The sequence below is a fragment of the Tachysurus vachellii genome, chromosome 13, assembly GCF_030014155.1.
Source record: "Tachysurus vachellii isolate PV-2020 chromosome 13, HZAU_Pvac_v1, whole genome shotgun sequence".
Taxonomy (NCBI): Eukaryota; Metazoa; Chordata; class Actinopteri; order Siluriformes; family Bagridae; genus Tachysurus; species Tachysurus vachellii.
This window is the reverse complement of record NC_083472.1, coordinates 6,440,001-6,453,779: the sequence shown is the minus strand read 5'-3', so window position 1 is coordinate 6,453,779 and position 13,779 is coordinate 6,440,001. Positions and strand designations below refer to the sequence as shown.

At 38.4% G+C, this 13,779-nt stretch overlaps 1 protein-coding gene across 2 annotated transcripts in view; it reads left to right on the top strand.

The window, feature by feature from the left end:
* The window catches only part of cald1b (caldesmon 1b), a 28,959-nt gene that overhangs the window by 14,614 nt on the left and 566 nt on the right, over positions 1-13,779 (top strand). The window contains exons 3-17 of one of the 2 annotated variants that reach the window (XR_009649346.1): positions 1,500-1,637; positions 2,350-2,791; positions 2,995-3,735; positions 5,196-5,237; positions 5,465-5,532; positions 5,657-5,915; positions 6,115-6,249; positions 7,182-7,225; positions 7,336-7,411; positions 7,502-7,642; positions 7,733-8,044; positions 9,773-9,841; positions 9,967-10,000; positions 10,473-10,506; positions 12,589-13,779. The exon at positions 12,589-13,779 is cut by the window's right edge and continues 566 nt beyond it. Coding sequence is in view for 1 of the 2 variants with exons in the window: in XM_060884550.1 (XP_060740533.1) it covers positions 1,500-1,637; positions 2,350-2,791; positions 2,995-3,735; positions 5,196-5,237; positions 5,465-5,532; positions 5,657-5,915; positions 6,115-6,249; positions 7,182-7,225; positions 7,336-7,411; positions 7,502-7,642; positions 7,733-8,044; positions 9,773-9,841; positions 10,473-10,506; positions 12,589-12,602 (2,515 nt within the window). In the remaining variant the exon portion in view is untranslated. The remainder of the gene's footprint in view (positions 1-1,499; positions 1,638-2,349; positions 2,792-2,994; positions 3,736-5,195; positions 5,238-5,464; positions 5,533-5,656; positions 5,916-6,114; positions 6,250-7,181; positions 7,226-7,335; positions 7,412-7,501; positions 7,643-7,732; positions 8,045-9,772; positions 9,842-9,966; positions 10,001-10,472; positions 10,507-12,588) is intronic. The other variant, XM_060884550.1, reaches the window with a different exon arrangement.

Sequence of the window (13,779 nt, the reverse complement as noted above, 5' to 3'; positions counted from 1 at the left end):
GTTTGGGCAAAATCTGGCTCATTTCTTGGCTGAACAGTTATGTAAAACAACATTAGCATGCAAAAGGCACTTTCCATTCTGACTACACAAATTGCTTTCTGCCTGTTTCTCTTTCATCAGGCTTAGCAACAGGAATGGCTTTGTGTCTGGTTGGGCTGGATTTTATCCACTACTGCTTGGTGAATACGTTAAATGTGACTTCATACTAATCATCATCACCACCATCATCATCATATTTAGAAATACAAAAAAAAATACTGAGAGTTAAACACAAACAGAATAAGTTCCATGTTCTTATGTGCTGTGCTATAAAATGTGAGATGTATTATATTTTCAGTAGATATTGAATAAGTCAGATCCCTTAATATGTCATATATGCCGTATGTGTAAAATAACAACATACTGGAATATTCTATAATCTTCTGGTTATAGAGAAACAGGAAGTCATGAATGTCTGCATTTGGCATTTGGCAGATGCTCTTATCCAGAGTGACTTACAGAGGTGCTTCTGAAGTCTCTCAATAAATACATCAGTACTTGTTTTCTAGATCACAGAGTAAGAATGTTGTCCATCTAAAACTGGGAGGGAATGCAGTAAGAAGAACACACAGCCTTTTTTTGAAAAAATAAGCAATTTCCAATTTAAGTATTTCAGGAAGAATAGTTGTTCACATGTTGTGACACTGCTGTTCTCACATTGATGCAAAAGCTCATTGCAACACCTTTGTTCCAGAGCAGAGAAGAGTCTTAATTTGTTCTCTAATAGTTAAAATAAATTAAAATAGGAACATGCTTGTTTTTTGGTTTATAAAAATTTCTTGAGCCACTAATAAGTGTGTGCCATGATATATATTATTTTGTGGTTGTTTTAGGGATTTTTTATAGTTTAGATTTTTAAGTGTTAGATCATTCAGTGTGAGATAATGAATCCATTTTTATTTTTTTATCTTTTTTTTTGCTAGTAATTCTGGAGATGACTCTATAGAACCTGGTGAAATGTTTCTAAAGTATTAAAATAACTGTATTGACTAGCTAAATAAAAACAGAGTTCGAGCTTAATTTTAAAACTGCGCTAATCTTTTCTGTACACTGCCTTGTGCTTTATAAGGAAAATGGCACGTTGGTTGTTTTAGGAAAACTTTCCAGACAGTCTTAATGATGTTTTTATCAGAATAAAAACATGATCTATTATGAATATGGTTAATTTTATGTAGCATGTTTAAAATAGTTGTAAATGTAAGGAGCCGAATGTTTTTTGCACAGTAATCACTTAAACTCACTTTGGTAATGATGTTTGTATTCATTCAAAACACCAGCACACATTCACAGCTGTACCTAAATGTGTGTGTGTGTGTGTGTGTGTGTGTGTGTGTGTGTGTGTGTGTGTGTGTGTGTGTGTTAGCATTAATTAAGCATTAAGCTTATGACTTATCTTCTTCCATGTCTTTGTAATATCTAAATAAAATAAGCCAACATGGATACATGTATCTTGCTATCAGGGCAAGCCATCAAAATCTTGAAGATGATGATGAAGAAGCTGCTCGAGAGAGAAGGAGGCGAGCCCGACAGGAAAGGCTGCGCAACATGGAGAACGAGGAGATGACCAACACTGCCAAAGAACTCAACAGCACTGCCAGGTACAGAGTGGTAAGATTTAACACCGCTAACAGGTACAGTTTCATACAATGCTAACAGGTACAGTCTCATACAATGCTAACAGGTACAGTTTCATACAATGCTAACAGGTACAGTTTCATACAATGCTAACAGGTACAGTCTCATACAATGCTGACAGGTACAGTCTTATACAATGCTAACAGGTACAGTCTCATACAATGCTAACAGGTACAGTCTTATACAATGCTAACAGGTACAGTCTTATACAATGCTAACAGGTACAGTCTCATACAATGCTAACAGGTACAGTCTCATACAATGCTAACAGGTACAGTCTTATACAATGCTAACAGGTACAGTCTCATACAATGCTAACAGGTACAGTCTTATACAATGCTAACAGGTACAGTCTCATACAATGCTAACAGGTACAGTCTTATACAATGCTAACAGGTACAGTCTTATACAATGCTAACAGGTACAGTCTTATACAATGCTAACAGGTACAGTCTTATACAATGCTAACAGGTACAGTCTTATACAATGCTAACAGGTACAGTCTCATACAATGCTAACAGGTACAGTCTCATACAATGCTAACAGGTACTGTTAACCTGATGTTTGATGGTGATGTTAACTGAAGCACTTAATTACAGTATGTAATTTTTAGCACAACTCTGATTACTGTAATTTATAATTATTACATCATTTTTGTACATATCTCTTAACCAGTGTAACAGACACATGCTCATCAGCACTGATAACCGCTAGCGATGATGACCAGGCTCTTCTGGAGCGGCTGGCCAAGCGTGAGGAGCGCAGACAGAGGAGGATGAGGGAAGCTCTGGAGAGACAAAAGGAGTTTGACCCCACCATCACTGATGGGGAAGCCACTGTCACCACCACCACCACTGAGGACCGGCCAAGCCGCAGGAGCCATCTCAGGGATGCAGAAGAGGAAATGAACAAAAACGAGGTTCTGTCCTCAGAGACCAACTCCTGGACAGGGAAGGAAGAAAATAACCAGGACCTGAATGTAGAGGAGTCAAAGGTGGAGGTTCAGGAGACCTCCTTCCCTGTGAAAGAGGAACCTGTGTCAGAACCTGCACCAGAGGAGAAGAAAGATGAAGAGGGGGAAGCAGAGAGGCCCTGGAGATCCTTCCACAGAGAACAGGTTATTTCCTCAATATATATATTAATATTTAACAAAAGTTGTTTTTTTTTATTTGTATGAATTGAGAATGTAAATAGTGAAAATGTTGTGGATTTTTTTTATGTTGTGGTTGTGCTAACTTTTGATTTTTGTATGCCTTTTGGGGGGGAAACTCATTGAAAGCATTATGAATAAATGTGTAAATGATTTGCTATATTTTGTAGGAAAAGGGTGAAGAGCAATCTGTCAGTACAAACAGTGTGGCAGAGGAGGAAACAGACACAGTTTTAGACAGTACAGATTTAGAAAAGAGAGAGATTAAAGATGAAAGTTTCTTATCAAAGGAAGAGAATCAGGTCGAAACTGCGAAAGAAGAAGAAAAAGTTGAGGAACCTGTAATATCTAAGACGGAAGAGGAAGAAAAGTCTGTGGAGGAGAAAAAACCGTCAGAAACACTAGTTCAGGATGACAAGGATTCTCTGGAGAACAAGGATATGGAGAAAACTCAAAAAGAAGTATTTGAACCTTCAGTGAAGAAGAAGGAAATAGAGGAAGCTCAGAAAGAAACATCTGAGCCTGTGTTGGAGAAGACAGTAGTAGAACCACTAAAAGACTCAATTGAGCCTACAGCAGAGAAGAAAGAGTTGGAAAGAGTAAAGGAAGATATCCATGAAGCACCACTAGGGAAGAAGGTGGTGTTTAAATTGAGGCAAGAAGAAGAGAAACCACAGATGCTGGAGAGGACAAAGAGGGAGGTTGAGGTGAAGGTTGAACTTCCAAAGCAACAAGTTGAGGAGAAGCCTCCTGTGAAGGTTAAAGTAGAGGAGAAAAAAGTGCCACCAAAGATGATTGAAGAGAAACAAGCAGGTTTAAAAAACAAGGAGGTTGAAGACAAACCAAAATGGAAGAAGGAGGCAGAAGAAAAATCCAAAACAAAAATTCAGGACAAAGTTAAACCTAAGGAGGTATTGAGCTTCCAGCTTTGGGTGAAGCTCTGCAGATCACAGCATGTGCCTCACGCTGAACGGTTTTCTGTATATGGTGTGATCACAAGTTTGTTATGAACACAGCGGCACATATTTACTCACCTTCTGCTTCTCTTTTTTTTTTGCTTTATGATTCTTTTAAAGGTAAAATTCACCCTGAAACAGTGTTTATCTCTTCTTGTGCTGTAGTTTGGTTGTTCCTGTGACATGTTATCTGTTGTCTGCTCTGCTGATGTCACATTTCTAGGAGAAACAGTTAAAGATAACACTTGTGTGTCACTATTAGCTCTTAAAAAAGTGTAGTTGTTCTGATTAACCAATCAGATGATATTAATCAAGTGATTAAACATGATGAGGACAGCAGGACATTTTGCAAGATAGTGATCTATAAGCTGATGAATGGAGTAGCATGAAATGAAAGTTTATGCTTTGGTTAGCTGATGTGATGAATAGGACTAAAGGACTAAAGTGTCACTTTAGTTTCACTTGGTAACCGAATGGCATTCTGGGTAAAGGAGGAAACCGTTAACCAGAGTGAATTTAGACATGTTGGGATCAGATGAAACTAAAAAAAATCAACTCTGAATTTCACGATAAAATAAAGTCTTCTTTTCAGGGAACGGTGGATTAGTAGTTAGCTCTTTTGCCTCACACCTCCAAGGTTGATTCTCTCCTCTGTTCTGTGTGTATGTGGAGTTTGTATGTTCTGTCTGGTCTTGAGGTTTCCTCTGGGTTCTCTGATTTCCTCCCCGAGTCCCCCATGTGTTGTAGGCTGATTAGCATCTTTAAATTGTCTGGATGTGTGAGTGTGTGTTTGTGCCTGTGATAGGTTCACACAGTGTTCAGATTAATCCCTGCCTTGTGCCCTGAATCCCCTGGTACTGTATATACTCCAGGTTCCTCACAATCCTGCATAGGATAAGAAAATGGATGGATAGATGGGTGGATAGATGGATGGATGGGTGGATGGATGGAAAATTCTTTTTCACAATAGAAGATGTCTTTAATTATACGCAAATTATTCAGGGTGGATTTCTCCTTTAAAACCGGCTTGCTGCTGTGTAATGTAAACAGAATTTGGGGTCACAAGAAGGCACACACACACACACACACATACTCACACACATACACAGTGTGCTGTCTGCAGTGTACATATGTGATATTGCAGTTTCGGTGCTTGTCTACTATATGTACTGTATGTAAGCATGCTTTCATCACGCATGCTAATCCTAGTGAGGAACGGCAACAAGCAGGTCTGTTGTTAATGAAGTCATAAATAATTAAATAATCTTAAATAATCACTTAAATAATCTTCTAAACTAAATTACTTAAAAGGTCATTTTAGGCCCATATCCATAGACCACAGCCTTGTTTGCCAATTCCTGACTGGATTGCCTTTTAATTTTATCAATACTAATGTGTGCTTTTTTTACTTGCAGGTTGTGGAGGAAAAACCTAAAGCATTCTTTTTACGTGACAAAGTAAGCTGCGTCTGGTTTATATAATAAACTGGGTTATATTAATGTGTGTTAAACTGTGTATGTATTATATTTATAAGTTGTGTCTGGTTTATATCAATACCATTATATCATTATATCAGTAAGTCGTTTGTATCAATTAATCATCATTATATTTATGTTCATTAAGATTCTTAAACATAAACAACATTTTCCTCTTTGTGTGTTTTGCGGTAACTTGATTTGGGCAGAATGAATCAGTGAGGCAGCAGAATGAGGAGGACGTCTCTAAATTCAAGAAACAAGAGAAGCCATTTGGGTATGAGTTACTGAGTAATGATGTTCTGCTCCACGTCAAATTTTGAGACTGGTGTGATATTCAAAATGTTGACTTGTTTTAAATGTGTGTGTGTACATGCATGTGTGTGTGCATCTGTGTGTAGCCGTGCGGGGCTGCGCTCTCCCGAGATCGAAAAGCCGGACCCTGTTGCGAAGCAGGAGGCAGAGAAGAAGCTTGTGGAATTGAAGCGCCGGAGGAACGAGACGGAGAGTGAGGAGTTTGAGAAGATGAAGCAGAAACAGCAGATGGCTGAGGCTGAGCTTGAGGAACTGAAGAAGAAGAGAGAGGAGAGGCGGAAGATCCTAGAGGAAGAGGAGAAGCGGAAAAAACAGAAGGAGGATGAAAAGAAAGCCAAGGAGGAGGTATAGGCTGTAGAGACACACTGGTAAAAAAAAAAAAAAAACATACAGAGGAAAGTTCAAATTCAATTCAGTTTATTTTAATTTATCTGTATAGCGCTTTTAACAACGGACATTGTCATTGTGAACAATGTGAACATTTAGTCCTTAGAATAAACACCATAGTATAGCGTTTACTTACACTATTCTCATTTTATTTCAGCAAGAGAGGCAGAAGATGAAGGAGGAGATCGAGCGCAGGAGGGCCGAGGCAGCTGAGAAGAAACGGCAGAAAGAGGAATCTGCTGAAGAAAAATCGCCATTCAAATGTCTGTCTCCGAAAGGAGCTTCAACAAAGGTGACATTTTCCCAAAGTGAAAAAAAAAAGACACTCGGGCATGTGCTGTCATAGGAAAATAATCATCCATTGTGTGCTTATATGTAGTGAACTCTTGATGCATTTTATTTCTCTTATACTACAGCACAATGTCATTATTATAATACGTTATATCAGCTATAAACTGTCATGGCTTCAACACTTTCTCTTAAAACCTGACTGTTACTGTCACTCTTTCTGACACTAGAGACTCATTCCATAAATCATCTCTCTCACTCTCACTCATTTTCTACCGCTTATCCGAACTACCTCGGGTCACGGGGAGCCTGTGCCTATCTCAGGCGTCATCGGGCATCAAGGCAGGATACACCCTGGACGGAGTGCCAACCCATCGCAGGGCACACACACACTCTCATTCACTCACGCAATCACACACTACGGACAATTTTCCAGAGATGCCAATCAACCTACCATGCATGTCTTTGGACCGGGGGAGGAAACCGGAGTACCCGGAGGAAACCCCCGAGGCACGGGGAGAACATGCAAACTCCACACACACAAGGTGGAGGCGGGAATCGAACCCCCAACCCTGGAGGTGTGAGGCGAACGTGCTAACCACTAAGCCACCGTGCCCCCCCCATAAAACACCTCCTTACAGAAAACTTCAGGTTGTCATGGACTCTATGCTTTTCTTTCTTCTATTCATTATTAGACAGGTTATATGGAATGTTGGCTCTCTGTGGTAGATGAATAATAGAATCGATGATGAATTAAAACATTCTCATTCGTTCATTTAAACCTGTGATTTGAATCGAGAATTCACCAGCACTTTTTAGTATTTATTTTTTAGCATTTGTTGGGTATAAAACTTAGTTAGACATTAGTAAGGACATTGAGAAAGAACACCACATGGTCCAGTTTAACCAGTTTGTATTTCTCACTGGTTCATACAGATTGGCGTGAAAGCAGAATTTCTGAGCAAGTCAGCCCAAAAAACGTATGTTACGTTATTTTAACATTATAATTTGCTTTAATAGCTGAATACAGAATATCTGGTGTCCTTAGAAACTGAGAGTCTGACATTTTGTTCTGGAAAATTCTTTTTAGACCGGTGAAGGTTCCACACACACCAATAATGTGTAAGATAGGTAACAGACTGGAGCAGTACACCTCAGCCATCCAGGTACCAGGAAAGACCTTAAACACACACTAATATGATTGATTTGTTTGTAGTCTGTATATAATTTTGGTATCTGATATGTCAATTGTCTAGACTAAGGACGTGAAGTCACCTAAGTCTCCTAAGGACCTTCCTGCGGCAGAAGGAATGCGCAGCATCAAGAACATGTGGGAAAAAGGTAACGTGCAGAACCCTGATGCTCCCGTGCCTGCCGGTCCTGTCACCGTCAACAAGGTATACATGTGCACAAAATAACGCACTTAGAAAGTCAAATACCTGCCGTGCTGATCTGTCAGTGGAAATAAGAAGAACCTGTCTACACAGGAAACAGCTGGATTGAACACAGGAGTGTCAGGTCGTATCAACAGCTGGAAGACCAAGTCTCCAGAAACGAAGACTCCCGAAACCAAGCTGGCAGAAACAAAGACCCTCGAAACAAAGGGCGCGAAACCTACTGAGACGAAGACGATCGAGACGAAGACACCAGAAACGAAAAGCACGAAAGCAGTAGAGCCGAAAAAGATAGAGGCAAAGCCCGATCCGAAGAGCTTGAAACCCAGTGAGATGAAGACGAGTGAGAAAAAGACCCCAGAGATGAAGACTCTAGCAGTAGGAAAGCCTGCAGGAGGCAAAGCTGTGAGTATTTCTTTTACTCACGTACTGTTTGTCAGCAGTCTGGTTGAGTTTGCTCCTTATGTGGGTTTTCTCTGGGGTGTCTGGTTTTCTCCAAACGCCCAAAAGGCAAAATGGATTGGCTTTGGTAAGTTGACCGAGTGAGTGAGTGAGTGTGTGTGTGTGTGTGTGTGTGTGTGTGTGTGTGTGTGTGTGTGTGTGTGTGTGCGTGTGTGTGGTTCTCTGCGATGAAGGAAAAACATTTGTATAATTTGTATAACAAGACTAAATAGAAGTAAAAACATGAATCATGGTTACGTATCACCACCTTGTGGGCACGATGAAATCTTAGTCCTAGTCCTAGTCCTATTCCTTTCTTGATAAAAGCCTAGAGAAAAGGTAACAATCTTATAAAAGACTTTAGAATCTTAATAAAAATTTTAATCTGTAATCTTTATCTAAAAAACACTTTTCATTTTAATCTTTAATATAGGTCAGAGTCCAGGCTCAAGTGCAGTGCACTAAAATGAAGATAGATGACAGTGTGTGTGGAAGTCAGTCACAGGTCATGAACTTGGAGCTTTTCCCTGGTCCTGTGGCAGAGATCCAATATTTCTCCTAGGAGTGTCTCCCTAGCTAAGTCATACTCGGGTCCTATTTATTTTAAGCCGCTCTTAGGAGATGTGGGATCAGGCCTGAAGAAGCACTTACGCTGTAACTTCTCGAATATCAAAAATACTTCTAAACTGAAGGATCTGTAGCCTGTAGCACAGCAGCATTGCTCACAACGACAGAGTCTGGACACACTGGACATCTTCATGAGGATGGAGCTTCAGTCTGAACCGACACATGTGCTCTGAATGAACTGTACAGTATAATAAAATATAAACCTTATAATCTCCAGGGGAAAATTCCTTTTAAATAACCCTGATATTAATAAGCTTGCCAGATGTAGATGCTACATTTAGCTGAAATTGCCATGAAATTCAATGAATGGATACACTAAGAACTAGCTCAGTCTAATCCGCTGTTGTTTAAACCCATATAGCTTTTTAATATGAGTATAGGACGTATAAAATTATGTTGCCCTCTTGATGTGACCTGCAGTCTACATAATGCAGCAGGTCCCTCTAATGGCTTGTGCATGTATTACACTACAGCTCTCAGTCCTGAGAAGGAAACACTTCAGTCACATATGAGGAAATAAATAAACTAATAAAATATATTTATGATAAAATATAACAGGCGCTATAACATCTGTTATTGACTATCATGACTTTCAGTATTATTAAAAATCATTTTCGTTGTTTTCCACCTGATTATAAACCGAACCCTAACACAGGATATAATAAACAGAAATCATATCTAAATACTGTTTAAATTCTCCCCTGCGGTATGAAGCAGTGGCTCTAACGTCGCATCTATACACAATTCTGGCCTTACTACTACTAATCATTACTTTTAGTATCATATAACACAGCTCATGGGGCTTTGAATGGATCTATTCTTTGTTTCACGGAAATAAACACAAAATCAAGCAAACTATGATATTTAGAGGACCTAGCAATTAAAATTCAAAATTCCCAGAAGCTTTTTAACAGATTTGGACCAAGATGTGTCATGTGAAATTGTTTCCTGTATTTATACACACATCCTGTATAATTGCATGGATGTCTTCATCATAATGAAATCTTTACACTGTAATTTTTAATATATGCTTATTATATTCGACTTATTGCGTGTCCTCTGTAGGAACCAAAGCCCACCGACGTGTCTAAAACCCGCGGCCTGTGGGAAACCAAGGGCTCCACCTCGTCCAAGGTAATCCCAGCTGTGCATGTGTATACCTCCTGCTGCATGCCACACAGTCATATACAAAAATGGAGATCCCATTTTTGGTTTCTGTCTGCGTTTCTTTTAATGCTGATTCCTTTTGATGCACTTAGCATTGACACAAAGCCTGGCGGGAAGGTTAATACCGTAAGTATTTCCAGAAGGAGTGTGGAAAACTACACTGCATCATTTCACTTCATATGACTTTAAAGATTATTTATTATAGAAAACAGAAAAGTGGAAGCATTACTATAGTTAGAGCATTATATTGATATGTATATATATATATATATATATATATATATAGAGAGAGAGAGAGAGAGAGAGAGAGAGAGAGAGAGAGAGAGATAGATAGATAGATAGATAGATAGATAGATAGATAGATAGCGATATATATAAAGACATCATTTATTGCCGGCTCCAAATTCAAAGTCATTTAGATCGTCAGGCTACAGAGAAATCCACACAGACACAGATCCATAAACACACACATGAGCTATCACACACAAGCATGTCAGTGTGTAATGTGTGATGTCACAGTGCTTGCTATTGTGTTGAATTTCATCAAACTCGCACTTCTTATATATTCTGACCCTTTTTTGCATCGTATTTATTCCAGGTGTTTGGACTTAAGACAACGCCGTTTACAAATGGTGAGTATAAATAAAAAGTTTTTTATTGACGTGCATATATATATATATATATATATATATACTGTATGTACTGTATATAGTGATATACACTATACTTCCTGCCTATTTTTATCACTTAGGTTTATTTCTTAGACATTATGTTGCCATGGTGTATTTTGTTTTGTCGTTGACGTGGTACCGTCTCAGCTTTTATCTTTCACATGCAAACATTAATGTACGTCTGCTTTATTTTACTTGTGCCTTAAGGAGCACCGTTGTACCTTATTACCTTTAAATTAAACGTATGCAAAAGAAAAACCTTCAGAGACCTTCAGGGAACATAAAGTATACCTATATACTGATATTATATGATCCTGAGTCAGATTTGACGTTCTTGTTACGTCTCTGAAGTTATAGACTACATCAGTGATATTTATTATCGCCGTAAAGCTTTACCACTGATTGGTACAAAGTGCTGATGGTGGAGATGCAGAGTAAACGCTCACGTACATGTAAAAAAAAAAAAACATGCAGAAAAAAGTAATAACCCAAGCCCAAGGGAAGTGGTGGCCCAGTGGTTAAGATGTTGGACACCTGATTGGAAGATTGTGAGTTCAAATCCCAGAACCACCAAGCTGCCAGTGCTGGGCCCCACAGAACCCTCAACCCTCAACTGCTCAGTTGTATAAATGAGATAGGTGTTAAGTCAGACTGAATAAGGGCATCTGCTGAATGTTGTTAATGTAAATTTTTCCCAAAATATTAAATAAAGGTAACATGACAGAAGCATTCAGTGTATTTATTATTATAGCTTTTTTGTTAAGTAACCACATGCTTTATAAGCGGTTCATCATACGGATTAAATTGGGATGTGGTAGCCTACTGGTTAAGGTGTTGGACTACCAATTAGAAGGTTGTGAGTTTGAATCCCTTTGCTCAGGAGCCCTGCAACTGCCGGGCCCCTGAGCAAGGCCCTTAACCCTCAACCGTTCAGTTGTATTAAAATATAAGTTGCTTTGGATAAGGGCGTCTGCCAAAGGAGTGAGAACTAGTAATGTATTAACTACTATATGTATAATATATATAACTACAGTATATGTAGTAACTACTAAAAAAACTAGTAATGCATCAGAACGAGTTCATTCATACAGTGAGATTTGAAGTGAACAGAAATCTGATTTCACTGAAATCATTTTCATAGCATTCTATTATTTTCTTTATTTTTTTGGTAAAAGGGGATGTTGCTTATAGTTGCAGCCAAAGTATTAGTGTTCACTGGTGTAATGATCGGTACATGGATTTGGATTGATGCATCAGTTTAAAAGGCAAAACTGAAATCAATCAAGTCAGCAATCAGGTGTCATTTCTTGTTGATTGTAATTATTATTATTGTTATTATTATTATTATTATTATTATTATTATTATTATTATTATTATTACTGAAAAAGCTGATGTATAAATTTCTAGCATGGTGGTTTGGAGCAGGGTGGATAAACAGAAGAGAGGCAGAGAAACGCTTTAATATCTGCCTTTTAGAAAGACTCTCAACTCTCAGAGTCTCTGACTCTGTCCTGCCGTGTCACATGGTCTGCATGTACAATGTAGTGAAACATTATTGGCTCTTATGCGCTATAACACATTAATACTCGTCTCACATGTGTTTAGAACCTCTTTAAATCTCTTTAAAAATGCTGTTTGATTCAGTAATCGTTATCATCCTGCTGCGCATTTTCAAGGATTTAGTCCTAACCACATGTAATAAATTATACAGTGCTGTTAAAAACACATTCGGAGGATCGGATCCACCAGACCAAGATAGTGTGCTAGAGACAGTGTGTGTGGAGAACCTTTGACAGACAGCACACACTCCTGTCTTTGTAAATCTTGCTGTCCTGCTCTGAATGCCACACAGCTCTATCTATATTTACAGACATGACTTTGCCTTCTGTCCTATATGGAACATACCATTACACTGGCATTGACCTTGTTGAACTCTGACCTCATGGTTGACGACAGGCATCGGCATGAGCCGGTGGCAAGGTGCCTTTGTTACTTGATCCGATTGTACTCTTATTTCATTTTCTTCTTTATTTGTTCCACAGGTACAAGGAAGTAAAACACCAAAGCAAACAACGAGCTTTTGAAACAAGACAAGATCGCTGCATACTGCATACTTTTTACACTTTAATGTCCTCCAGCTGTGTATAAAATCCAATTATATAATGCTTGGAATAATTAATGAATCATGCTATAACAAAAGCATAAGCATATAAGAACCGCCTGTATCTCAGATCCTGTTTACACCTGGTCATTTAATACATCTGGATTTTATTCCGTTTTTTATTTTAACCGCTTGCATTTACACTCAAACTGGAAGAAAGACTTCCAGGATTTTTATTTAGAGAAATTGAAAATAACAATCTCGGTGTTACGTTCTTCAAAAAAAGGTTCCAAGGTGGTGAAACCGTTCTCTTCAAAGAATCCATACTGACATAACGAAGAGTGCAAGTTATACAGGAAGGGTTTATAGTGAAAAATTGGGAAGGGTTTGGGGTATTTTGTGGCTTGTAGAGTCACATGGATATATGTGACAGTCTGGGAAAACTCTTTACCTACAACCTCTTTACCATAAATGGTGGAAAACAAAAATTTTTACCCCTGACTGTTACAAAGCACTGACACCAGAGACTCCTTCCATAAAGGGTAAATTAACATTTGTTCAAAATTGTGTCAAAAAAAACCCCAAAAAGTTTATTTTTAATGCCTACAATAAAGTTTGACATCTTGACAGTTTAACAAACACTGTGGTAAAAAAGAGACAGTTTGCTAAAGATGTCTAAAACCTTGAGTTATTTCATCACACACACCAAACCTCATGCTTTAATCAAGCCAGTGGATAGTTAATGGTGAAATGGAAATGGATGGAAATCTAACTAATTTAGTCCGTAATCAGATTCCAACTGACTGAACGTCTTTGCAGATCCTGAAAGAAATCTTTAAATAGGAACTTTTTTGCTTTTCATATTAAAAGAAAGATTTGTGACTAAAATTCATGTGAAGGAGAAACACAGTTCAGATCAGGAAAGTCTGTGGATTTCTTCTGAGTCTTGTGAACAGGTGAAGGGTTTTTCCAGGCTGCAAAACATTTTCACGTACTCTTTTCTCAGATTTTCCAAACTTCTGTTTGTGCCTTTATGTAAAACGTCTCCTTCCAACTATTATTCTATATAAAATGCAAGAAGTGACAGGGTGATAACTGGGTGGGCGAGAATTCTCGATTTTAGTAAAGTAGA